This window comes from Suillus plorans (assembly GCF_016647745.1).
Source record: "Suillus plorans strain S12 chromosome Unknown HD556scaffold_19, whole genome shotgun sequence".
In the NCBI taxonomy this organism is placed as follows: Eukaryota; Fungi; Basidiomycota; class Agaricomycetes; order Boletales; family Suillaceae; genus Suillus; species Suillus plorans.
The window spans coordinates 434,819-459,345 of NW_024537403.1; the positions used below are offsets into that span (position 1 = coordinate 434,819).

Sequence of the window (24,527 nt, forward strand, 5' to 3'; positions counted from 1 at the left end):
TCGACTGGCTTGTTGATTATCTGGCGAATAAAGCGGACGACGACTATGAATCGGAAGGAGATGCTTTGCTTGCATTGAGCGCCACGCATGGACTATGGTGCTCTCCCAAGCAACCGTCGTTCATCAATGCGCTCATCTGTTGTATGGACGAAGTCAACGTCGACAACGAATATAAACCCTCCCCGAGTCCGGTATGCCGCACTGAGACTTGTTTCGGACACTCGAAAAGAACTTGCGGCTATTACAGACGACTCGATGCCACAGGGTGTCAATGCAAATATCCTGGATTCGCTTTGTCGCACTCTTTTCGCTGCTGTATGTTCAAATCATCAGACAAATTATAACAATATTTGAGTCCGACACCCCTTTCCAGGAGGAACGAAACGGCCGCTACATCAGCCTCGTCTTTTGCTTGGCAAAGAACGGGAGGTCGCGTCAATGTCTGATCCGTGATGGTCATTTCTGGCGGTGTATTGATCTAGTTGACAAATCTAATTAGAGGAAGAGCTGGATTCCGAAACCCCATCCTTTTGAAACCTACCTTCCAGGATTCCACCTTCCTCGATCATCGGGAGCATCAATCCTACATGCAAGGATATCGTTCTCACCTCTACCGAGAAGATGTCGCTCAGACTATTGATCAATAATACGTGGCACGCTCACATTTATACGACTACATTGATGCAATACTAGTATGTACGGAGAGCTAAATGCGAATTATTAACGCTGTGTAAAATTTTGCTGAGGGAATTTATGTAGATGTGCCAGTGGGTATAGATGGTTTCTGAGGTCCGTGACTCGGCGCCGGATGTGGAGGTGAAAAAGTATGGTATATGGTGCGGTATACTGAGGCCAGTGCGAGACCACGAATGCATGAAATGAGGGGTAGTGCCAGTGCGTGCACAGGCTGGGAGGAACTGGAGGTTGTAGGAAGTCCTGATGTCGAGTGCTCAAGCGCTCACCAGAGTCACTACTAGTGCAGCTATAATGAAACGCGTTGTTATGTAAATTCAACAGCCTAAAACCTGGCTCACTCATGTTGAGTCGGACGTCCTGGGAGGTCCGTAGGCAGAGATCTTGCTGACTGACGCGTGGGACACGCGTCACGCGGCCGCAGCGGCGCAGACCCTTGCGGTCGCTGTCGTAGTCAACAAGCCGCAGACTAAGTGTTATTTAGTGCTGATAGGCTGTGTCCGTTAATGCCGGGGTCACTGCCTGATTCGCCACTAACCTTTCTAAAGAAATCGTTACCGCTCTATCTCGATCATGCGGTGTCATCGCAGACTCGGAGTCTCTGATTGCGGTTTCACATAAATACCAGGCCAGAGGCAATCACTTCACTATCAACTTCATCATGGTCAACACAATTCCTCCCCCCAATCCAATCCCTGTTTCACCATCCTCTGCTGAGGTTCTGGCACGCCTCTTTCCTACACCAGCGCTCCCTCCATCAGTCCTTGCACCAGCCCGTCTACCAAATGCCGGTCCAGGTCCAACTGCTGCACTGCTGAAGACCCTCAAAGATAATCACGAGCGCAGCCATGTCTTCTTCAACCACTACAGTTTTCACAAGTATGTACTTATAAAATGACATAGCAGAACAACCTTGACACTCCATTCAGCCATGCAGCCCACCACTTGTTAGCCATTTGGGCCCTTGGCGCATCTGGACCTTTGATCACAGCTGCATATGAGGATACCCACCTTGACCATATGCGCGATGCCTTCCAGGCACCTGGCCGTGTGGTGATCTCAGATGACAACTTCCATGACTACCTCGGCAACGAAAAGTAAGCCTGAATACCTCCTACATCTCAGTCGAAATAACTCACAAACGCGACCCAGTTATTATAATGCATACCTGGACTATTACCACAAAGTAGTTCTCGCCCCAGGTGCCACCATCTCAAGCACCCTTGAAAAGTACATTTTCTCTTCAGAGTACAATATCAGCGATTCTCTCGCATCGGGAAAGCAGCAACCTGAAATGCTCAACCGTTTCGTGGAAATTCTCATCCACCCCCTTATTCACACCGGCTACGGTGCAGAATTCGGACTTCCTGGTATGCTGGCTGAAGGTCTCGCTCAGGCGAGCGTTCATCCTGCACGAGCAACCGTCTTAGTCTCTCGTTTGCTTTTCCCTGGAAACCCGGACTCTCAGTACAGGCCCAAATCGCACGTGCATGCGGTCTCAATCCTCTCGCAGATGCTTGTCGATAGCCGTTTCTGGACGCGTATCCTCGAAAAGCATGAATTCGAGGCTATGCTCGTGTCGCACGGCGAGCTCATCAACTCTTACGCAGAGATGTGGACTTGCGAGATCAACAGCCAGGAAGATTTCAATCGCCACCTCGAGGAGCTTGTATGGGCAAGCACTCTGATGTACGGCGTCAGTAGCTGGGACGGCGAGGACAAAGAGTACCGTGCAGATTTCTTCACCATGCACATCGTCACTTCGTGCCTCTTCCTCCCGTCTCTTTGTGCCCACCTTTCATACCGAAGCCAGTCTCTCCTCCTACGCGCACACTTCCTCGTGGGCATCACCTGGTGGCTCGTTCGTGGACGCCCTGCTCTCCCCCTGCGCAAGTTCTTCGCCGCACCACTTGCGCCCCTCCCTTCCCCAGCGCACTTCAAGTACCCAACGACGTTCCCTGGCGTTCTACCCCAGCCAGCAGCATGTACACTACTCGGCGGGGACAGTCCACATGCGGTGACGCCCAACGTATGGTACCCCCTTCTACAGAACACAATCGTACACCCAAATGAGCATCTCTGCAAGTGCCAGCGTGCGCTTGCGCACTTTGCCATACTGTACGGACACCGCGAGGCCGGCTTCATGTCGGAGGCACTGTCCTCAAGTCCGGCGATCAGTTGTCCTGACACACCACTGTTACCTGGTGGCCTTGAACTCGCAGAGGATGAGTGCAAGGCGCTCGAAGCTCCGGAGTGGGAGTTCCTTGATGGGAGCGTATTCTTGCGCGTAGCTTGGTTGACTGGTGCTGCCCTTGGATGGGTGAGGGATGGCGAACCGAACACAGGTACCTGGGATTACCAGGAGTTTGAGAGAGCGGCTTTGGAGAGAGATGAGATTGAAGCCAAGATAAATGCATAGGCGATGGGGGCATGTATCCGAAGTAACCGGTTTCTGTTTGTTTGACTCCCATCTCAGCTGATAATATGCACGTAATTATTCCTTACAACATATGCAGAATCCCTGATATCTGGGAACGAGTATCAAGCCTTTGGGATCTGCCCGCTACTTCGGGGTCGCCGGTCACGTGAGTCAAGACGTCACCGATGGTATAAGCCCCTTTCCCGTTTCTAGCACTAACTACGATGTCCTCTGAACTCGACACTACCGCTCACAGACCATTCCATCGACCTGGTGACGAACCTTTTCAACACCCAGTTGGACATATGCATGCTCACGGTCTAGCGCAATATTCTCCTGAGGCAGCGGAAGCGTTTTCGTTCCCTTCCAAGCCTGAGTCAAAGCACAGTGTGTCACCTCTTTTGTTCCAGACCCCGCAACCGCCTCTATCTTCCACATCCCCCCAGCGCTGGCCAGGCATCGACGCAGAAAGCACCAAGATGCTTTTGAAAGTGTTAGAGGACAATCATTCGAGGTGGCATATATTCTTCAATTACAAGGGATTTCATAAGTGCGCTCCGTTCTAAGCGTATATGTATGTTGAGCACTAACTTTGTTGTGAAGCCATGCGGCCCATCACCTTCTCGCAATCTGGGCGATGGGCGCAAGCGCCAAGATCATATTTTCTGCTTATGAAACTCATTGCGTGTATCAGCGGCCTGCGTTTGACTCACCAAGCCGTATCACACGCCATAATTTCAATGAGCACCTTGGCGACGAACGGTGAGTGATGTTCAACAGCGTCGTTTGTTAATTACTGAATCTTCCAAGCTTTTATTCAGCTTACTCAGATTTTTTTGCTCTTGAACTCGGGAAGAAAGGGTTTGCTCGCACCTTCGAGGAATTTGTATTTGCTCCTTCTGCCAATTACCTAGCAGAACCACCTCCGGAAGGTGATGGTCATCCGGAGATGCTGTCTCGCTTCATTGGTGGATTGCTCCACCCTCTGATTCACACAGGTTATGGCGCAGAGTTTGGATTGCTAGGCATGTCAGCAGAAGGTAGAGTTACATTTATTTCACGGATTGTGCTGGTCCTTACCTGCAGAAAGGTCTGGCTATGACTGCTATACATCCTGCGAAGATGCATGCACTTCTTCCACCTTCGGATTTCAGTTCTCCTTTGAAATCTGGAACCATGCATGCCCTATCAATTCTCGCACTTGTCGCTAAGGATGAACGATTTGAGCAGGTCAAAATGATGGACGATTTAGACATGCTTACAATGACCGTCTCATCTTACGACGAGGCACTTCGAGCGTACGCTGAAATGTGGAAATTCGATGTCGCAAATAAGGAGGGCGTCGCAAAAGCGGTAGAGGAACTTGCTTGGTTTAACTCGATAATTTATGGAGTAGGGGGCATGGCTAAGGATACATTCAGCGCCGATTTCTTCTTGATGCACCTTACCACTTCCGCCCTTTTTCTCCCGTCCCTCGTAACTTCGCTCTATCAAAACCCTCGTGCCCAAGCATTGCTGCTGCGTTCCTTCTTCGCAGTGAGCCTGGCGCGCTATTTATCGCGGGGACGCCCCAGCCTCGATATCGCCAAGTTCTACCGTGACACATCACGGCTTCTGCCTCCCAGTGGTCTGGATGTCATTCCGGGTCCGCAGCCTTCACCTTTCGAGGACACACTTCCCGACAAGAATTCTCCTGAAGCGCGGACGCCAAATTCCTGGCTATCCATAATACAGACTACGCTCGTGCATCCCAACGAACATTTGTGCAAGGTGCAGCGGGCACTCGCGCATTTTGCATCATTGTACGGCTTGCGAGGACAGGGATGGTTCACCACCCGCAAACAAGCGAGCGTAGCTATAGATAACAGTAAGCTCGAAGATGTCGAGCGCGACATGGGACTTGGAGAGTTGGATGGAACGTTGTTCCTCCGCGTGGCTATGCTTACTGCGCACACGCTTGGATGGATGAGAGAGGGCCAGCGCGAGGAGGGGTGGGATTATGAAGGATTTTATGACAAGTGAGGCGAGGACGTGAAACACTTCGGAATTGTAGTGTACAATAGTGGTACAAGGGTGAGTGCTATGTCTTGTTATTCTGAACTTCCAGGTGCAAATAATACGTGTGTAATGTTGTACATGTGCTAATATATAATGCGTGCAAATAATTGAGGGATATTGTATCATGCATGCCGTGATGATTCGGACATGCAGCAACCCGAAATAGCCGCCAGCTCTTGTTTGATTTGGGTCATGGTGGGTCGCAAGAACGGTACTGGGCTCCAACACCTATCAAGGAGTTTCCGGAAGTGGTCCACCTCCTTCTCCGGAAGCTGGAGTTTCATAGGAGTGCATCCACGGGAGGGCTTCACGCCCCTCATGATGTCGAAGATGACTGCAGTATCGTTACTCCTATGCGAGAAAGGAAGTGAACCGGTTGCGACCTGCAGAACATTGTCAACGAACGGAGACAAACAGACAGATGGACGAGCCAACCTCGAGACAAACACACGCAAAAGCGTATACATCACTGCTAGTGGATATCGGAGGCGGCTGAGCATCATCATCATTGGTGAGCGCTTCAATGAGTTCAGGCGCCATCCAACGAGTTGAACCAGCGAAGAGCGATGTTGCGAAACGACTGTTCCGCATGCTGGGCTCGGATTCAAGGACCTCTTCGATGACATTTGACAAACCAAAGTCTGTCAAGAGAGCTTGACCATCATCGCCGATAAGGATATTGGACTAGATCCAAAGCATAAATGTCGAGTCCGAAGAGCATGAATGAAGATAAACTTACGCCTTTGAGGTCCCGGTGGATAACGACTGGCTGGCAGTTGTGCAAATAGCTGACTGCCGAAGCTATTTGCTGGATCTGTTACACCTCGTGTAAGGGGATATTGCGTCACTTGTCTACCACCTGACTTACTAATGCAAATCGATCTGCTTCGGGATTCATTTCCAGATAACGCGTCAATGTACCGTTATTGCACCAAGGGGAGACCATGGCTATGGAGTTAGGAGACTGGGCAACGCCATAGAGCTGCGCAATATTTGAGTGACGCAGGCGGTGCCAGGCAACAACCTCTGATTTAAGTCGCTGTCACGCTTCATTAATGCGCGAGCAAACTAATTTGGAGATGTGCACGCACCAGCATCAGCTTCTCCTTGATTTCATCTGTCACATGCATGTACTGGCGAAGGTATTTGAGTGCGACCTATCAATCCACTACTAAGATACTGAATTGGGAAGAAGACAAAATGCTTCTTACTGGTCGTGTCCCATGGTGGGAATGTGTCCAGATTCCCTTCCAAACGTCGGCGAAGGAACCGCCAGATACAGGTGCGTCGCCTACTTTTTCAACCTCGTCTGTGAGGTCAACAAGTAACACGCTGCCTTTCACGACCAGGGTCTTCGTTAATTGCTCTAACGTTGCCTTTTGCCTAGCACGTTGCTTCAGCCGCGAATAGTCCAGGTGCTCCGTCACCCAACGGAAGCTATCGTAATGCGCAATAGCTTGGGTGATAGAAGTAAGGGAAGAGAAGTACAACCGGGCTGGGTGTTGCTGGAGAAGGGAGGCGTTACGAAGGTGCACGTCGGCCGGCGACTCAATGTCGACGTCAATCCAAGCAGCAGCGGCTCCCATAACTTGGTTTCCTACGCTTGAACCATGCGGCTGAGGCTCCTCGCGTTGTGTGCCAAGCACGTAGAGAGCAATAGTAGGCATGATTGGGAATAGCAGATGAGCCGACGAGCTAGTGAAGCCATGTGTTCAACATGGCCCGATATATAACGGTTTCTTAGACTCACGGATCACCAGCAAACTCCTCATCGAGGGTGGCAAAGCATGAATCAGGGAGCACAAACTGTTGACCTTCGGATGCCAGACCTATACAGATCTCGGCATCGCAGAACCTCCAGCAGTCAAGACCCTCAAAGTGACGGAACACCTTCTTGTCGGTGTTCTCGTGCTGCAGGAAAGCATGGAAACCCCCCAACGTAGCGCGTCTGCGAACCCGATGCCATGCATGTCTAGCGTTAACGACCGCACCACTGCCAGTGATGACACGTGTCGTCAAGCTGGCAACCGTCTTCGCGTACTTGTCGCTGTTTCGATACCGTAAGAATACGAAGTACCGGAGCAATGCGTCTCGGGAGTGTCTTGAAATCGGCAGCTCGAGCCTCGTGTCCGGTCGTGATTCCCCAGAGTGTGAAGAGCGGATCTTTGATATCAATTCACTAAGGATCCGCTCCACTTCATTTTCCAGACGGGTAAAGGCCTGTTCCGCGGTGCGCAAGACAGACCGGCAACCTCCATCCAAAGATGGGATGTCAAAATTATGGAAGATTGTCTGAACTTGCTCGGGAACACGACGCGTTTCAGTGAGCTCGTTGTCGTAGACGTCATATGCATGGACGCGGTGATCGTCGAGGGTGTGCTTCAATGGATCGCTATGTATGTATCTCCTGTTAACGACAAACTGGGGGTCATGGATGAATCACTCACGCATCAGACAACCAAAACCGCCAGAAGAACTGGGGAACGTAAGGTGTCACTCCGATAGTTTCATTGGGGATCTGTATCAAAGAGATCATCAGATCTCCCATCAGCGAGAAAGGTGCACACCGTACCATTGAACTATGCTAGTCAGGGAATTTTACAGGAATCACTCAACCGCCTAGTAGTGACAAGGTGCCCCAAAGGTTGGAGGTTGTCCGCACAAACAGCCAGGTTTGTGTAAGGGCTGCAGACAGACTCTTCAAGGTAAACGGCCGTCGAGTCAACCGTGGACCGTCCCAGACCGTCTCTTGTGGGCGAATAAGTGCAAGAGAAGTATCGCTGTGCATGGTGGAGTGTGTCATATTTAAATAAACGTCTTGACGTGATCCCTCAGCCATGCCGCATAGGCGCTGAGTAGGAAATCATGATCTTGACACAAAATGCGGGGAATAGTATGCGGTGCCATTCGACGTGGCCCGGTTACTGGCACTTACTCAAGAGAGTCACCGTCAACTTTCTAGCTAAAATCGATATGGTTACGTACAGCCTAAGTGGAGCACCGGCCAGTACCGGAAGCTCAACCATTACTTGGGTTCCGATATTGATGTGGAAAAACCAGTTCAGCCAAGTTCATCAGAACTCCTCGGAAGTCCCCTGAAGCTCCCAGGGCACACAAAGCTATACCCAGTACTTCAAGTTTCTTGTGGAAGTGGTCCTTCTCTCGCATAACAAATTTTCTTTTGAAATTGAGTACCAAACCAGATTTGAACTTTGTAATTCGGCAATACCACCGTGGCCAGGTTGTAGACGTCATCAAACAGTTATGAATGAAAATTGAGCTAGTAAACCATGCATAATAGTACATACACACGGTGGCCGCATACTCCATACTTGGAAGAAAAATATCAAAAAACGTGCTCGCTAAGGCTTAATGCTGTACGACAGCGTGTGTTGGGGAAGTCATCAACGGAGCGCCCGCTTAATCGATTGTGCAGTGGTGCTATTGCGGAGGACCCTCCATCCGAGCCACAGAAGACAGACGAACCCCGCGTAGCACATGATGTCATCATGGTCTCGGGACCAATCGCGACGTGGAGAGGCCGTAGAACGGATCATCAGAGAAGGCGTTGAACCTATAGTGTTGACCTTCCAGGGTATCTGGCATGCATGGAAGCGTAGGGGTACGGGTCAGTGGCATGGAGCCCACATGACCGCGTGTATCTTCAGAATGTCTTTCATTATTGAGGGCCTCACACGGCGACATGTCGTCACGAACATCGTCGGACATATCGTCGAAGGCGGAGGAATCCCCTCGCGAGGCATCGTCTGCAATGACATCATGATAGCTGCAAGGTGAAGTCGTAAGTGGTCAAGCGCCTCTTTGTATGAAGAGGCACTGACCGGGACTTTTGACGCTCCTGTATGACTTGTGGCTTCACTTTGCTTACTGCCTCGTTGATATACCACATTGCAGCAACAGTCACCAGAAGTGTGATGACACCAACTACATCAGCAATAATCTTCCTAGTGGAACCGGTAGATGCTGTGAAGTATGTGAGCAGGTGCGACATAATGGACAAAACAAGTAACGACTCACAGTTTGGGTCACTCTCAAGCATCGCACCAATGTAAACAGTAATGAATTGTTTCGGAAGAGAGAGCACAGCCGCCAGCATGAATGTAGATATCCCCATTCCACACACTGAGAATATGGCTGTCGTCACTGAAAATAGCAAATATTAACGAATGACGTATGCGTATAATAGAAACTTACGGTGCCCTGGAATAGCACTGTAACGCGCAACCAACGCGACTTTGAAACCGCGTTCACGGATCACCTTGCACAGGGCGGCATACATGACACTGTCTTTTTGCAACTTATCTCCGCGAGCTTGGCAGAAATGTTTGAAAGTGCTTGAGAAATACGTTCAGGGTTTATCATAGAAAGTATTGAGTAAAACTCACTAGAAGTTGGCGACTTCACCTATGAAAGTGCCAGTTGCGGTGATGGCAAAACCAATCATAGCGCCCCAAACAAGCCCGCAGAGGACGGCCAATATCTCGTGGCCAAACAACTGAGAGCGTAAATTACAGTCAACGAGGCAATTCAGTATGAAGGTACACTCACTGGAGGGAATGATATTACAAAGAATATCGCAATTGGGATGAGCCATCCGAATTTCAAGCTATGCAGTTCGGTAAAATAGCGTTAGGGAATCAACATGCTTCAACGTGAAATAGACTCACTCATGAATCTTCTCCACTGCAGGCTGTAAAGCGTGCACTATCCGATCATGGAAGACCACAAAAAGGGAAACCAGGACGATGGTGGCGACAAGGCAAACGCAAGTTACTGGAGCAATGCGGATCATTCCATAAGATTGTGAACTGTAGGACAGACTATATTGAATACACACCTATTCTGCGCCATGTCCATGGTCGTTTCCAGATCAAAAGCCCCTTCCAGTCGAAGAATGCCTCTTCAGACCCTGCTTCGTTGAGACTCGAGCCGGGTTGCCTTTTTGGGACAAGCGGGTCTGTGTCGCGGCGTCCATGAATTTCTTCATTATTGCGCTGGACTCGGATTCTCGCAGGCATAAATTTGGAAGATCGACGGAGGGTAGCTCTCCTAATGAGCTCGATGAGCTCATCCCGAGAACCAGCCAGCTCATCACCATCCAGCAATGTGCAAATGCATGCATGGTTTACGCTAGCCACACCGAAGGATTGCAAAACCTCCCAATGCTCGCCCCACCACTCGCTCCAAGGCCTTGACGAGCACCTGTCCATACCCGTGACTACGATGGCAAAGGGGGCAGCACCGATGGTAGATTTGACACTATTGTAATGACGCAGTTGGGCCTTCACATCCAGTGATCCTTCGATGCAAAGGATGAAGAGAGGAACACGATGTTTGTCGCGCACGAGTTCTTTGACGAAAGACTTCAAATTTCTGAGAGCCACTTTCGTAGGGACAAGTCCCTCGGAGCCTTCGTTAAGGCCGGGAGTATCCCATATTCTATATTTCCTCTCGTCGATTGAGAAAAGGTAACCGTTGTTCGTCGCTGTGCAGCCTATTGCATCGTTTGACGCGGGCGCTTCTTCGCTTTCTAAGAGCATGTTGATAAGGGAGCTCTTTCCTGAGCCCGTCGTTCCAAATATGACAATATCCTGAATCTCATCATCATCCTGGAACATATATTCAGTAAATATGAATGCTGGAAGTTTGGTTGGGTCATGACAAACCGCATGAAAAGCCACGTTGCCTGACACAAGTTTGCTTTGGGACTCTTCTGCATGTCTCTTGAAATTCATGATGGAAAATTTACTCCACCAACTCGAACTGCAGCAGACGGCTCAGAGGAAAATGCGATGTTGGTAGTGTTAGCTTGAGTGCAAGGAGGGCTATACTCTCCTGCAGGATAATGCATACATGCCCACACAGCTCGGGCACCTCGAGGCGCTATATACTGGTCCAAGGGTCCAGAGTCTAGATGCCAAACGTGGTACCTGGCATATCAGAAGGCCTACTCGGAATTCAAGGTAGCTCAGCTGCGTCTATGACATGACTCCAAATCGAAGACCTATCTTGACCTCGAACGCGTCTCCTACAGTCGGGTTCAAATGTAGAATAGCATGGACTAGCATTGGAACTTGCTAGACTAAAGACAACGACCAGACGGCTTATGCTCGGCGTTTCAAATGCATAAGCATGATGAACCTCTGAAGTGTTGACTCGAAGGTCCAGTTGGGAAGATGCTGTCTTTCCAAAAGGTGGGTATCGTTGGGCTGTGGGCGGAGAAAGGTGAAAGTAAACTCAAGTCTGTATTGGGTCGAGTTTACTTTTGAACCAAGGTAAATCTGATTGACTCGCAACTCCCAGACCCTGGAATTTCGTCCACATCGAGTTGGCATCGAGTTATATTATAACACCTAAACACCCTGGGAATATTACGGTGGCGTTTTCCGCAACCAATGTTGATGACCACCGTGACTCTCTACGCCGCCTATTGAAATTTGAAAGCTCACTAGATGATCATGTTACTGTATGTAAAATCGAATGTGCACACCAAGTGCACACTGTACACCCTGTTCAATGCTCTCGCATCCCTCAAGCTCAAGCTTACTATGTGCATTCTTGGCCTCACGTGCATCTGAAGGCAATACTGCTGGTACGGTCAAAATGTTCCCTGGAGTACCTGGTTCTCGGCTCTGGAGTAATGAGCAGCGGGTCGAATGTTTTTTCCTTACCCATTCTCTCAACTCGTAGTATCTCATGCTGGTAAGTCACTACGTTATCATGACAAGGGGATATCCTTGTTGGTATTAGTAACAGTTCGCAGGTCCGATGAGCACAGTGCACACTGCCAGTCCTTATCTCTGCTCTTGGCTGGTGCATGTAATTCATTTCCGTCTCCTTACATCATCGTTTCATGGGCCCAAGTACTAATATATCTGAACAGCACAATACACATCACACCATTGTTCTTGATCATCAAAGCATGAAGAAAGGACTTACGTCATGCGCGTACATCCGCATCAACAGCAGTGTGGTCGTATTACGAAGCTCCGCATGATTCGTGTGACTCATACGACATCAAGCCAGTTAGCAGTTGGAACACATTTGGCTGATTCCATCGAGGAGTTCTGTTCCAGGTATTACAAGCGTCCAGTCGGTCGATACCCACTGTGCTAGTGCATTAGGTGTGCAATCTGCTACGTATAACCTTAACCGCGAAGGCAAGTGTGATTCTTGCAACATATTACCTCACCGATCATTTAGTATGTAAATCCAAAATTCCCAAATGCACTTTAGTTTGATCGAGGGCTTCTGATCATGAAACCGCTTCTTCGTTCTGATTAATTGTTTCATCGATAACAGTTGATGCGATCAATCAGGATTCTCACTCAAGGAACAGTTGTCCAGACTGACCGATATAAAAGTGCTGGATGGTGTGTCTGCGCTAACTCCATACACCCCAACCGGACATGAACATAGTTAACCACGATCTTGCTTACGAGCTGTATAGTAGCCCCATTCTTCCTGTTCTTTTCCCCTATTTTGCAGGTCCGTAAAGAGCAAGTGGGATGAAGATGATGACGTCTCACTCACTGACCGGTTTTGCAGCTGTGTCTTCTGTTGCTGTGGTTTACGATTGGGGTGAGCAAAATAATACTTTCCGAGGGTATCATAACATTAATATATATACGCCATTCAAGCATTAACATTCGGACAAGAGGTTAGTTACAGTGTCATCGGCGCAGCTGTCCCACTAAGCATGCTTCAACAGTTCGAACTGGTCTGGGTAAGCGGAGTCCTACTAGTGTATCAGAAGCAAACTGGATAATGCAGTTGATTCGGAGCAGAGGCGACCCTGGTCCTTCATGACCATTCTTTATATATGTGTACGTTGTCTTATGAACATAGTTGACATGTTGACTACAACATGTGCTAGGTGCGCTACATCGGAATACCATACTCTGTGTAAGTTAGCGAGACTAACAAGTCGATATTGGACTGTCCTAACAAACCACATCTTACGATTAGGATCATCGTATTATGTATGTATCCCAAGATACAGTGAGCTCATTTATTCTAACTGGCGGCATGTAGCATATCTCCCAATCTCGATGACAGACGCAGTGAGTATTCTGTACCGATGCCTCCCATTCCAATTCATTTATTAACTGCACTCCCACACAGGAGTGAGTGATATTTTCCGTTCCTTGTTATGTTGAACATAACGACTGCAACAGCTGTACGTTCATTTAAGGCATTGAGTCTATGAATGCACATCAGTAAATTTGATTTTCAGGCCTAATTTTTTACTTCATATTGATATGGACGCCTGTCGTCGTCAATGCTATGTTGGGCAGTGAGCTCATCTGCAGTGCCTCGCTGAGACTGACTTGACTGAAATATTATGCAAGTCATAATGATGATTCGGATACATGCGATGTATGGACGATCCAAAAAGATGCTCGTCTTTCTCGTTATAGTCTTACTGGCTTCCACAATCTCTTCCATCTGTTTTACAGCAATCACAGGTAACTTTGTCTCAGTGGGTAAGTTTTAATTTCATCGATGAAACCTTCAGGCACATAAGACTCATGGACAAATACTAGATGATTTTTCTGGCTATTATATGTGTTATCCCACATATTTTGATGAAGGGCAGCCGATGAATATGCAAGTTGAGAGTGTTCGTTTGATGTCCACCGCTATATGGGAGATCCTCGCCTTCGTTCTTGCAGTCCGGATTGTCATAAAACACTTTCGAGAGCTGCGATATTCGCCGACAGGACCGACCATTGGTGACTGTTTTATGGTATTAACCAAAAGTCATACATTTTACTTTGTTGGGTAAGTTCGGTGATTTGAATGTTATTATCTTGCTTCGCTGAAGTTTCGCATATGTTAGATTTCTCGTTGTACTTTGCTTCAGCCTAACCTCACTGTTTACATATGTGCGCCAACATGCGGCCAAGCATCTGTGTCTGTTCGCTCACCATCGTTTCTACAGTTACCATGGACTGAATCTGGGCAAAACTATTCCGGTGTTTTCCAAATTGCCCAGGAGTTGCAGATGTTTGTGCTGGGACCGCGACTAATCCTCAGCATTCGCGAATATCACGCCGAGCTCGTGGCCAGGTCTGACGAGGGAACGGGCATGACGACCATTCATTTCCAGGCTGGCGGGGATGCGTCAACTGGTGGAGATGTTTAGCACCGCGATCCAAATGGTTATTTCGAGTCATGTTGTGGTATTTATTTGGTGATTTGAAGGATTGAATTAGGTTTGGGAAAACTACTACCAGCCATTTTTTATCCTTGTTTATCGTGGATACGTTGGGACGGGACCCCATAAGTATTGGACATTACCTCTAGGTGCTGTATTTATGTATGGCTGGTTCTTTATGTATCGTTTACTCTGGACAATGGCACGAGAACGGTCAAGGCCTTTTGCAGGCGCTTGATTTGATGATAATGGTTGGTGGCTCTTCTCCTGCTCTTCCGAGTCTATGACTTGTCGATATCGCTTCTTTCTCTGTTCTCCTTCGGTCACGTTATCTGCCCAGCCACACAAACAAAATGTCTTGCGATCAGTGTCAAATTGTCAATGCACATGCGGGACGTAGCGCATTCGAAGATGACCGACAATGTTTAGAATGATTTTTTGCCATGGGATTCATCCTCTCACCATATGGGACGACTCGCAGCGAATCGGCTTGTGGCTGGCCGGGGTGAAAGATTTGACAAGTCTTTTTCATCTGTGACAGTGAACAAACTCACCTTCAAACTTCGATTGACATCCTCCACATACTTTCTGCTCTCTTCTGGCTCACTCTCAGGATCGTGCAAGTCTCTCTATTTCCCTTCAAAATAGCAACACTAATCTTATACGCAATCGCCCTACTCATTTCTCAATTCTTTACACCTGCCCAACACCCGTCTTTTCATGGGTTCTCGTGTTCTACTTCCTACCTCCAGACCACCGCCCCGCAGTCCACGTCGTCCTCCTTCCAATCCTTGAATCCGTCCTCTATCAGTCCAAACATAAGCGACATCCTCACCCACTTCAGTATCGGACTTCTACTATGACAATATCGTCGACGAAGTCAGAATGGAGGTCAAAAAAGGGCCCAGCACTCCACACGCCTATCACGTTATGCTAGACTTCGGTGCAGGTGTCTCTCTTCCTCCACCGAGATGGTAATCTACTATCGAGGGAAACACTGGATTCATTCTAAGTTTGCGGTAAGTTGTCACTTATCTAGAGTAACCCAAGAGTAACCGGGGTATACTGTCGTGATGACTGGACTGGATATGCAGAACTCATTGTCATTGCTCAGAGACTGACGAAAGGTCGAAGGCAGCTGCGTCTGCTGGCTAGTAGTAACCAAGTACTAGTTCTGGAAATCATGGCCACCTGCTTTCATCCGACAACGTCCAACCCGGGTCAACTCAAGTTCGGCATCAAATCCTATCTGTGATTGGAGCATCAATCGTATGTCTCTACATATATGTAATACAGTCTACTGATATACCTATGGCCAGATAGGTAGCGGGTATAGCAAAAAATACAGCATGAAGTCTACCCTGCCTCTAATAATGAAATAAAAAAACATGTCTACCCTGCAGGTCGTCACGATATATAGGTCGTCAACGGGAAAACAGTAAAAAGAAATGTGTCATCAACGGAAATGGTCGTCTAAAGGAACAATCATTAAAAGAAAGACCCTACACTGGCAGATCCGCTAGGTCAGCTTTTTCGATTATGGTCACGTTCGCGTCTTTGAGCTTTTCGTCACAGTCCGTGCTCCGTCGAGCAAGATTTTCGGGGTCGCCGTGTTTTGGCTGGGGTTTGTGGTCCGTACTGCGGTCATAAACTATTGATACTGAAATGAATTCGATAGACATAATTGCAAAGAGGAACCAAAATGTTGCAGCTCGTCCGCTATACTCATGTGAGCCCCCGTGCGTGGCCTCCACGGATGTCTCTATCGAGCTGACACCAGCGAGGCCAATTGCTGATCCAAATTGAAGAGCGCCGTTAAAGATGGCACCAACTGTGCCTGCCATGGACGAAGGCGCGGCTTGGAATATAGCAATGCTGTAATCATAGGAATTAGGACACGTTCGTAAAACCACGACAATTTGGACTTACTTTGTGTGCGTATACGTCAGCATGGCCCCTGCGCTTCCTACAAAAAAAGCAGGGAATATGTATGGCCAATATTCCTCAGGCCTTCCCCCGCCAAGCGCCAGCAATACGGTCGCGACCATGCAAAAGGACAAACCAGTAAGAATAATCCATTTTGGACTAAACATGCGAGAAAGTGGTCCGGTGAAACTTATCGCGAAGGCTGCGACACCGATCGGGAGCCTGGTAAGTCAAAATAGTCTTGATAACGGGTAACTTGGAATGACAGTAAAGACCTTACATGTGTAGAGCCGATGATATCGCCGACCACTCAAATACATTTTGCCACAGGGTGGTAAAAATACTGAACACTGTGCTCCACCACAGGAATGGGAAGAGCGCGACGCCAAAAAGAACGGAGAAATTGTGATAAAACCAAGTCCGAGGTGGTCTGGTACGAGATCAGTCAATGATTGGTAGTTGGTGTAATCTCTGATAGCATACATTGCAGCTTTGTCCATAGGTATGATTGTTTCCCAGCAGAAAAACCCGATCACCATCAAGATTGAAATGATGAGCGGAACCAGCACCATTACGGATGCCCAGCCATCAGTGGATCCGGATGTCACAGCGAAGATGAACAAAATCAAGGCAGCTATCGGAGCTCGTGAGTGATGAGAAGCGGAGCATGCTGAAAATTCAAACCAGTTAGGATGGTTATGCCGAGTAAGTCGAGACTTTTCCATTTCGCTGCTGCAGGCTCAAGATTGCCTTTGGTGTTTGAAATTTCTGGCGGTATGACGAAGACACACGCCAGAGCGGCTGGCGTAGCCACGATGGTTACAAACCAGAACACGAAATGGTAAGATGTCCATTCGACGAACATTGCACCAATCATGAGACCAAGGACTGCGGAGGGAACCATGAAGTTAGTCATGGATAATCAGCTAGTCGAAATCCTCACCGTTAGCGACGCAGCCGCAGCCTCCAAATAGGCCTATTGCGCGAGCTTGTTCAAGCGGATCGGGAAATACGTTGACCAGGAGTGTTAGGGCGGAAGGGATTGTCATTGAAGAAGCTGAGAAGCGATCTTCGTCAGCCAAAATCATCGGACTGGCGGAGTTATTTACCTATTCCAGTCAACGCTCTGAGAACAATGAGCGGAATGGTATCATTGACGAATCCAGCGCACAGCGAGATGACAGCGAGACCAGCTACACCCCCGACGAACGCAGTTTCTGCAAACCCATTAATGCGACTATCTGACAGGTACGGCATAGTACTGACTTGGGTTGTATACGTCGCTAATCCGGCCGCTCTAAACAATACGTTGAAGTGCAAGGTCAGAATTGATGGGATGAGCACGCACGATGAGCAGAAAAGATGCAAAGGTCAATTGGAATCCACTGATGATCCAAGTGGACTGACTTTCAGTCATACCCATGGATACCTCGAGTGCAGGAATCGCGGAGAAGAGAGCTGAATTATTGAAGGAATCTAAGAACTGAGCTAGACAGAACAGGAACAGTAAGGTCAGTCTGCGAGTACGAGAATAAATGTGGGGTTCATGATCGACCACCGTTTCAGCCGGGGAGGGAGGCAGCATTGCACCAGAAAATTATCAACAAGAGCGACCAGCTGACGAAGGGGAGGTTGGAAACTTTCTCTGTCCAAATGGATGAATGGCTTCACATTATAAGAGGCATCTCCATAACCAACGTGAATCAGACACATGACGGATCGAAGCACCAGCGACTCGGAAGATCTCGATTAGTATGTGCTCTGTGAACACATGAATGTGTATAAGTTTGCGTGGACTATCTTTGGAGAGATTTCAAGATTCTGGCAGCCTTTGTCTGTATGCGTAAGGACAAGAATGTGCGACTGGCATCATGTTTGACTTACGATGTGGCTCAGGGAAATTCTCGCACCATCACAGGGAATTCGTATACCCGACCATGACGTAGCTCATGATGGCAAATATTGTAGTTCAGCTACACAATTGAACGGAATTCATGCACAGATTTATTGCATGATGAGTGTAGGTTACTTTAGCATGAGCTATCGTACTTACCGTTGCCTTTGACTCAAGTTTTTTGTTCCCTCGTCGCATTATCAGTATCACAGAAACAAGCGCGAGTTACAGTATTCACCTCAACAGCGCGGAATTGTGTCTTGATCACATCACCACCTCGCATGTACTCTGCATTTCCAACCGTACGGCCACCGCGATAAGGAGGGAAATCACTCTGCTACTCAGCGCCGCAGCCTTCAGGGCAAACACGAGTTTGGGACTGTGGCGCACTTTGACAGAAGGCGGCCCAGCCTCCAGAGATCTACGAGCGAGATATCATATAAAACTTAAATCCACGAGTGCAGACCAATGGAAGTTCAGTTTCGTTGGGAATGAAAAGACAGGAATCGCAGTGGCTGTCGGTAGTGCTGAGGTAGAATTGTTTGCAAACCGGCACGACTAGCAGAAGTGGCGAAACGGTAGAAGACCTCGGTCAATATGCTCCACTTCTTCAAATTAGCCTTCCAACACTTCATTTCCGTCAACCGGCACCCATTCCTGTTGCTAGGTCAGGGGCTTGTATGTTGCTGATAGGGGCATCTGAAGTGTCAGAGGTCCTAGTGTTATGACTAAGGTCTTACTAATACATAATAGTGTTTGCTAATAGCTCAAACGTTCATCGTACACCAACTCGCCGTTCCATGGCTTCTTGCTAGCGCTCACGTTCCAGTAGCGCCAAGGCCGCATCGATCTCACCAAGTGATATAGATTCAGGACCTGCAAGATTATGATTATCTGAGTCTGAGGTGCGCAAAATTAACTTCTAGTTCGACATTGATGCTTCGAGTTTTACACTTGTGAATAAGGTAGTTTTGGAATTAGTTGTCACGATCCTGGATGCAAAGACCATCTGGATGGTATTTGCAGGACTACTGCTGGGCAGTAGTCGCATCTAGATTTGTCGTCGACCTTCTCGCCTCGGATTGAAATAAGACAAGCCGTCCGGCGAGTGCAGCAGCAGGCATTACACGATTGTAAATGATTGTCGATCTGGTACAAGCTGTATAACTGAAAAGTCTTTCTACGCTACAGGTAAGGAGGTGCACTTGCTCTAAGTCACATCGACTCAGAGAAAGCCATAACTTAAAAGGTGACGAAGGTTACTTGAAGTTTGGAACATATCTCGCTGTGATCGATAATCTGATCCAGTGATTCCCTGTAACTTGTCATTAGAACCGGCTGACTCTTTTACCACGAACACTAGATGCGATGTCCTCGAATCGTGACATCTGTGAGACACTTTGTACACTGGCATTAACGCACGTTATAGAATTTCTGATGAGTACACGTCCTATAAGCACCCATGAACACAAAATTTCTAATAATTCCTTTATTTTTGTTCAGCCGAGAATGCTGCAGCCATGAGGACGGCTTTCTTTTCGGAACCCGAATCAGTTTTTTGGCAGTGGCCTGATATTTTCCTTCATACTTCGCTATTCCTTGTTGATGCATGTCTCACGCTTAGATCACTCATGTTTTTCCCGTGACTCAGTGGGAGGCTCGTCTTTAGCTTGCCGCGCTTGCAGCATGGTTGGTTGATTGCGCTGATCGAGTTGCATCTGTGTATGTTTACATCTATTTTGGTAGATTACCGTGCTAATGGACCCCTGTCTCAACGTTCAAACGTTAAGCTTTTAAGGTTCAACGTTCAACGTTCAACCGCAACTTATCGCAGTTTGCCCACTATCTTCTGTCGTCGATAATGTTGCCTCAGCATGTGCTTGATAAATTTGCTTATGTTCCGGCTGATACGACCAATGAGAATGAATACGGCGGGGCATACACCACATTTCTCTGCACCACGTTCCATCCGACCTCATTAGAACCATATACGATTTGCCCACATTGTCCTCTCGATGAAGAAGATCCTGCGCCTGAAAGAGTCTCTTTCATTGCTGTTACACTGCAGTACCAGCCCCTATTTGTCTTGCAACTCCATTCCCCTCATATCAACCTCCCGTCAACCAGGATTACGGCAGACAACAAGAATAACCGGAGTATACTGTCGTGATGACTGGACTGGACATGCAGAACTCATTGTCGTTTCAGAGACTGGCGAAAGGGTTGAGGTCTCAGGACTCTGCTGGCTGAGAGTAACCAAGTACTAGTCCCGAAAGGGAATTATGGCCACTCGTTTTCATCCGACAACATCCAATCCGAGTCGACTCAAGTTCGGCTTCAAATCCTATCTGTGATTGGAGCATCAATCGTATGTCTCTTACATATATGCAATACAGTCTACTGATATACCTATGGCCAGATGCGTAACGGGTATAGCAAAAAATGCAGCAAGTCTACTACCCTACTACCTCTAATAATGAAATACAAAAACATGTCTAACCTGCAGGTCGTCACAGTATATAGGTCGTCAACTAAAGAAAGGTGTCATCAACAGAAATGGTCGTCTAAAGGAACAGTAAAAGAAAGACCCTACACCGGCAGATCCGCTAGGTCAGCTTTTTCGATTATGGTCACGTTCGCGTCGTTAAGCTTTTCGTCAGAGTCCGTGCTCCGTCGAGCAGGATTTCCGAGGTTGCCGTGTGTTGGTTGAGGTTTGTGGTCCGTGCTGCGGTCATAAAATATTGATACTGAAATGATCTCGATGGAGATGATTGTAAAGAGGAACCAAAATGCTGCAGCTCGTCCGCTATACTCATGTGAGCCCCCATGCCTGGCCTCCACGGATGTCTCTATTGAGCTGACACCAGCGAGGCCAATTGCTGATCCAGATTGGAGAGCGCCGTTAAAGATGGCACCGACTGTGCCTGCCATGGACGAAGGCGCGGCTTGGAATATAGCAATGCTGTAATCCCAGCAATGAGGACGTGTTCGTAAAACTACGACAATTTGGACTTACTTTGTGTGCGTATACGTCAGCATGGCCCCTGCGCTTCCTATAACAAAAGCTGGGAATATGTATGGCCAATATTCCTCAGGCTTTCCCCCGCCAAGCGCCATTAATGCGGTCGCGACCATGCAAAAGGACAAACCAGTGAGAATAATCCATTTTGGACTAAAGATGCGAGAAAGTGGTCCGGTGAAACTTATAACGAAGGATGCGACACCTATCGGGATCCTGGTAAGTAAAACAGTCTCAATAACAGGTAACTTGGAATGACAATGACAGTGAAGACCTTACATGTGTAGAGCCGATGATATCGCCGGCCACTCAAATACGTTTTGCCACAGGGTGGTAAAAATACTGAACACTGTACTCCACCAAAGGAATGGAAAGAGCGCGACGCCAAAAAGAACGGAGAAATTGTGGTAAAACCACGTCCGAGGTGGTCTGGTACGAGATCAGTCAATGATTGGTAGTTGGTGTAAGCGTCTCTAATAGCATACATTGCAGCTCTGTCCACAGGTATGATTGTCTCCAAGTAGAAAAACCCGATCACCATCAATATTGAAATGATCAGCGGGACCAGCACCGTTACGGATGCCCAGCCATCAGTGGATCCGGATGTCACAGCGAAGATGAACAAAATCAAGGCAGCTATCGGAGCTCGTGAGCGATGAGAAGCGGAGCATGCTTAAAATTCAAACCAGTCAGGATGGTTGCGCCGAGTAAGTCAAGACTTTTCCATTTCGCTGCTGCAGGCTTAATATTGTCTTTGGTGTTTGAAATTTCTGGCGGTATGACGAAGACACACGCCAGAGCGGCTGGCGTAGCCACGATGGTCACAAACCAGAACACGAAATGGTAAGATGTCCATTCGACGAACATTGCACCGATCATGAGACCAAGGACTGTGGAGGGGACCATGAAGCTAGTCATGGATAATCAGCTAGTCGAAATCCTCACCGCTAGCGGCGCAGCCGCAGCCTCCAAATAGGCCTATTGCGCGAGCTTGTTCAAGCGGTTCAGGAAATACGTTGACCAGGAGTGTTAGGGCGGAAGGGATTGTCATTGCAGAAGCTGAGAAGCGATTTTCGTCAGCCAAAAGCGTCGGACTGGCGGAAATGTTTACCTATTCCAGTCAACGCTCTGAGAACGATGAGCGGAATGGTATCATTGACAAATCCAGCGCACAGCGAGATGACAGCGAGACCAGCTACACCCCCGACGAACGCAGTTTCTGCGAACCCATTAATGCGACTATCTGACAGGTACGGCATAGTACTAACTTGGGTTGTATACGTCGCTAATCCGGCCGCTCTAAATAATACGTTGAAGTGCAAGGTCAGAATCGATGGGATGAGCACGCACGATGAGCAGAAAAGATGCGAAGGTCAATTGGAATCCACTGATGATCCAAGTGGACTGACTTTCAGTCATACCCATGGATACCTCGAGTGCAGGGATCGCGGAGAAGAGAGCTGAATTATTGAAGGAATCTAAGAACTGAGCTAGACAGAACAGGAACAGTAAGATCACTCTGCGAGTACGAGAATAAATTTCTGGTTCATGATCGACCGCCGTTTCAGCCGGGGAGAGAGGGGGGAGTGGCAGCATTGCAACAGAAAATTATCAACAAGATACTGCAGTCGTCAGTTCAGGAGCGACCAGCTGACGAAGGGGAGGTTGGAAACTTTCGCTATCAAAATAGATGGATGGCTTCACGTTATAAGAGATACCTCGATAGCCAACCGGAAGATCTAAATTGTGTGCTCCACTCATGTGAACACATGAATGTGTATAAGTTTATGTAGACTATCTTTGGAGAGAATTTCAAGATTCTGGCAGCCTTCAGCGTCTGTATGTGTAAGGAGGGACGTACAACTAGTATCATGTTTGACTTACGGTGGGGCTCCGGGAAATCTACATGAAATCCGTATACCCGACGATGATATAGCAAATTATGATGGCATTGTAGTTCAGCTACACAAACGGAACTCAGATTGATTTCACGATGAGTGTAGATTACTTTATCATGAGGCATTGTACTTACCGTTGACTTTGACTCGAGCTTTTTGTTCCCTCGTCGCACTATCAATATCACAGAAACAACCGCGAGTACTTCACCTCAATAGCGCGGAATTGTGCACCATCACCTCGTCAACTCCGCATACGGCCACCGCGATAAGGAGGGAAAATCACTATGCTACTCGAGCTAACACGAGTTTGGAACTGTGTAGCACGAGTCTACGGAAGGCGGCCCAGACTCCAATGGAAGTTCAGACAGTCATCCCAGTGGCTGTCGGTAAGTGCTGGGGTAGGCAATTGACCAGCAGAAGTGGAAGACCTCGGTCAATATGCTCCGATTCTTCAAAATCATAAAATTAGCCTTCCAACACTTCATTTCCGTCAACCGGCACCCATTCGTGTAGTCAGGAGGTGTAGCAAATAGGGGCATCCGAGGTGTCAGAGGTCCTAGGGTTACTAAGGTCTTACTAATACATAGTTTAACCACGTGTTGCTCAATGCTACGCGACTCACCGTTCCATGGCTTCTTGCTCACTTTCCAGTACCGTAAAGGCCGTGTCGATCTCACCAAGTGATATACATTTAGGACCTGCAAGGTTATCTGAGTTTGAGGTGCGCAAAATTAGCTTCTAGTTCGGCATTGATGCTTAAAGTTTTACACTTGTGAGTAAGGTAGTTTTGCTCACAACCCTGAAATTTGAATGCAAAGACCATCTGGACGGTGTTTGCAGGACTACTGCTGGGCAATAATAGCATTCAGATTTGTCGTCGACGTTCTCGCCTCGGATTGAAATCGTTGGTTATGAAAGATAAGGCGTCCGGCAAGTGCAGCGGTAGGCATTACACGATCGTAAATGATTGTCATCCGGTACAAGCTGTACAACTGAACACTCTTTCTACGCTACAGGTAAGGAGGTGCACTTGCTCTAAGTCACATCGACTCAGAGACAGGTGACGAAGGTTACTGGAATGTTTCGCTGTGATCGGTTCATTCCCTGTAGCTTCAGGCAGAACCGGCTGACTCTTCTGCCAAGAACACTAGATGTGATGTCCTCCGAACCGTGACATTTGTGAGACACTTTGTACACTGGCATTAACGCACGTTGTAGATTTCCCGATCTTCTTTCTGGCCGGTAAGTACGCATCCTATGAGCACCCATGAACACAAAATTTCTAATCATGCCTTTATTTTTGTTCAGCCGAGAATGCTGCAGCCATGAGGACGGCCAACAAGCTTCTTTTCGGAACCCGAATCAGTTTTTTTGGCAAGTCGCCTGATATTTTCCTTCGTACTTCGCGCTATTCCTTGTTGAAACGTTGATGCGTGTCT

The 24,527-nt window shown here is 48.0% G+C and overlaps 7 protein-coding genes across 7 annotated transcripts; 3 read left to right on the top strand and 4 right to left on the bottom strand.

The window, feature by feature from the left end:
• The first annotated feature begins 1,196 nt into the window (after positions 1 to 1,196).
• On the top strand, positions 1,197 to 3,388 carry HD556DRAFT_297391 (uncharacterized protein). Its single transcript, XM_041310173.1, has 3 exons — positions 1,197 to 1,572; positions 1,623 to 1,790; positions 1,846 to 3,388. The coding sequence occupies exons 1-3, from the start codon at positions 1,355 to 1,357 to the stop codon at positions 3,110 to 3,112; spliced, it is 1,653 nt and encodes a 550-aa protein (XP_041161891.1). The 5' UTR covers positions 1,197 to 1,354; the 3' UTR covers positions 3,113 to 3,388.
• HD556DRAFT_296980 (uncharacterized protein) lies at positions 3,225 to 5,226 on the top strand. The gene is made up of 4 exons (XM_041310172.1): positions 3,225 to 3,662; positions 3,716 to 3,874; positions 3,923 to 4,152; positions 4,203 to 5,226. The coding sequence occupies exons 1-4, from the start codon at positions 3,337 to 3,339 to the stop codon at positions 5,132 to 5,134; spliced, it is 1,647 nt and encodes a 548-aa protein (XP_041161892.1). The 5' UTR covers positions 3,225 to 3,336; the 3' UTR covers positions 5,135 to 5,226.
• Positions 5,214 to 7,898, bottom strand: HD556DRAFT_297469 (kinase-like domain-containing protein). Its single transcript, XM_041310175.1, has 9 exons — positions 7,743 to 7,898; positions 7,618 to 7,688; positions 6,921 to 7,562; positions 6,382 to 6,865; positions 6,262 to 6,327; positions 6,039 to 6,209; positions 5,910 to 5,984; positions 5,606 to 5,854; positions 5,214 to 5,553 (listed from the first exon to the last, which is right to left on the bottom strand). Exons 1-9 carry the CDS (start codon positions 7,743 to 7,745, stop codon positions 5,293 to 5,295), a joined length of 2,022 nt encoding a protein of 673 aa, XP_041161893.1. The 5' UTR covers positions 7,746 to 7,898; the 3' UTR covers positions 5,214 to 5,292.
• Positions 7,899 to 8,588: 690 nt separating this feature from the next.
• On the bottom strand, positions 8,589 to 11,110 carry HD556DRAFT_297482 (uncharacterized protein). Its single transcript, XM_041310176.1, has 9 exons — positions 10,858 to 11,110; positions 10,029 to 10,800; positions 9,859 to 9,964; positions 9,740 to 9,797; positions 9,577 to 9,686; positions 9,386 to 9,525; positions 9,209 to 9,334; positions 9,013 to 9,154; positions 8,589 to 8,957 (listed from the first exon to the last, which is right to left on the bottom strand). The coding sequence occupies exons 1-9, from the start codon at positions 10,924 to 10,926 to the stop codon at positions 8,678 to 8,680; spliced, it is 1,803 nt and encodes a 600-aa protein (XP_041161894.1). The 5' UTR covers positions 10,927 to 11,110; the 3' UTR covers positions 8,589 to 8,677.
• Positions 11,111 to 13,427: 2,317 nt separating this feature from the next.
• HD556DRAFT_297641 (uncharacterized protein) lies at positions 13,428 to 14,578 on the top strand. Its single transcript, XM_041310178.1, has 4 exons — positions 13,428 to 13,677; positions 13,738 to 13,975; positions 14,034 to 14,079; positions 14,136 to 14,578. The coding sequence occupies exons 1-4, from the start codon at positions 13,536 to 13,538 to the stop codon at positions 14,337 to 14,339; spliced, it is 630 nt and encodes a 209-aa protein (XP_041161895.1). The 5' UTR covers positions 13,428 to 13,535; the 3' UTR covers positions 14,340 to 14,578.
• Positions 14,579 to 15,284: 706 nt separating this feature from the next.
• HD556DRAFT_1431425 (major facilitator superfamily-domain-containing protein) lies at positions 15,285 to 17,990 on the bottom strand (the record flags this gene model as incomplete). The annotated part of the gene is made up of 11 exons (XM_041305015.1): positions 15,285 to 15,359; positions 15,899 to 16,226; positions 16,281 to 16,499; positions 16,558 to 16,707; positions 16,761 to 16,911; positions 16,962 to 17,165; positions 17,221 to 17,334; positions 17,387 to 17,494; positions 17,544 to 17,574; positions 17,626 to 17,794; positions 17,836 to 17,990. 11 exons carry the CDS (start codon positions 17,988 to 17,990, stop codon positions 15,285 to 15,287), a joined length of 1,704 nt encoding a protein of 567 aa, XP_041161896.1.
• Positions 17,991 to 20,760: 2,770 nt separating this feature from the next.
• On the bottom strand, positions 20,761 to 22,786 carry HD556DRAFT_1526376 (major facilitator superfamily domain-containing protein; the record flags this gene model as incomplete). Its single annotated transcript, XM_041309306.1, has 9 exons — positions 20,761 to 21,133; positions 21,188 to 21,406; positions 21,470 to 21,619; positions 21,676 to 21,826; positions 21,877 to 22,080; positions 22,136 to 22,249; positions 22,302 to 22,409; positions 22,459 to 22,489; positions 22,541 to 22,786. 9 exons carry the CDS (start codon positions 22,784 to 22,786, stop codon positions 20,761 to 20,763), a joined length of 1,596 nt encoding a protein of 531 aa, XP_041161897.1.
• Positions 22,787 to 24,527: the final 1,741 nt, after the last annotated feature.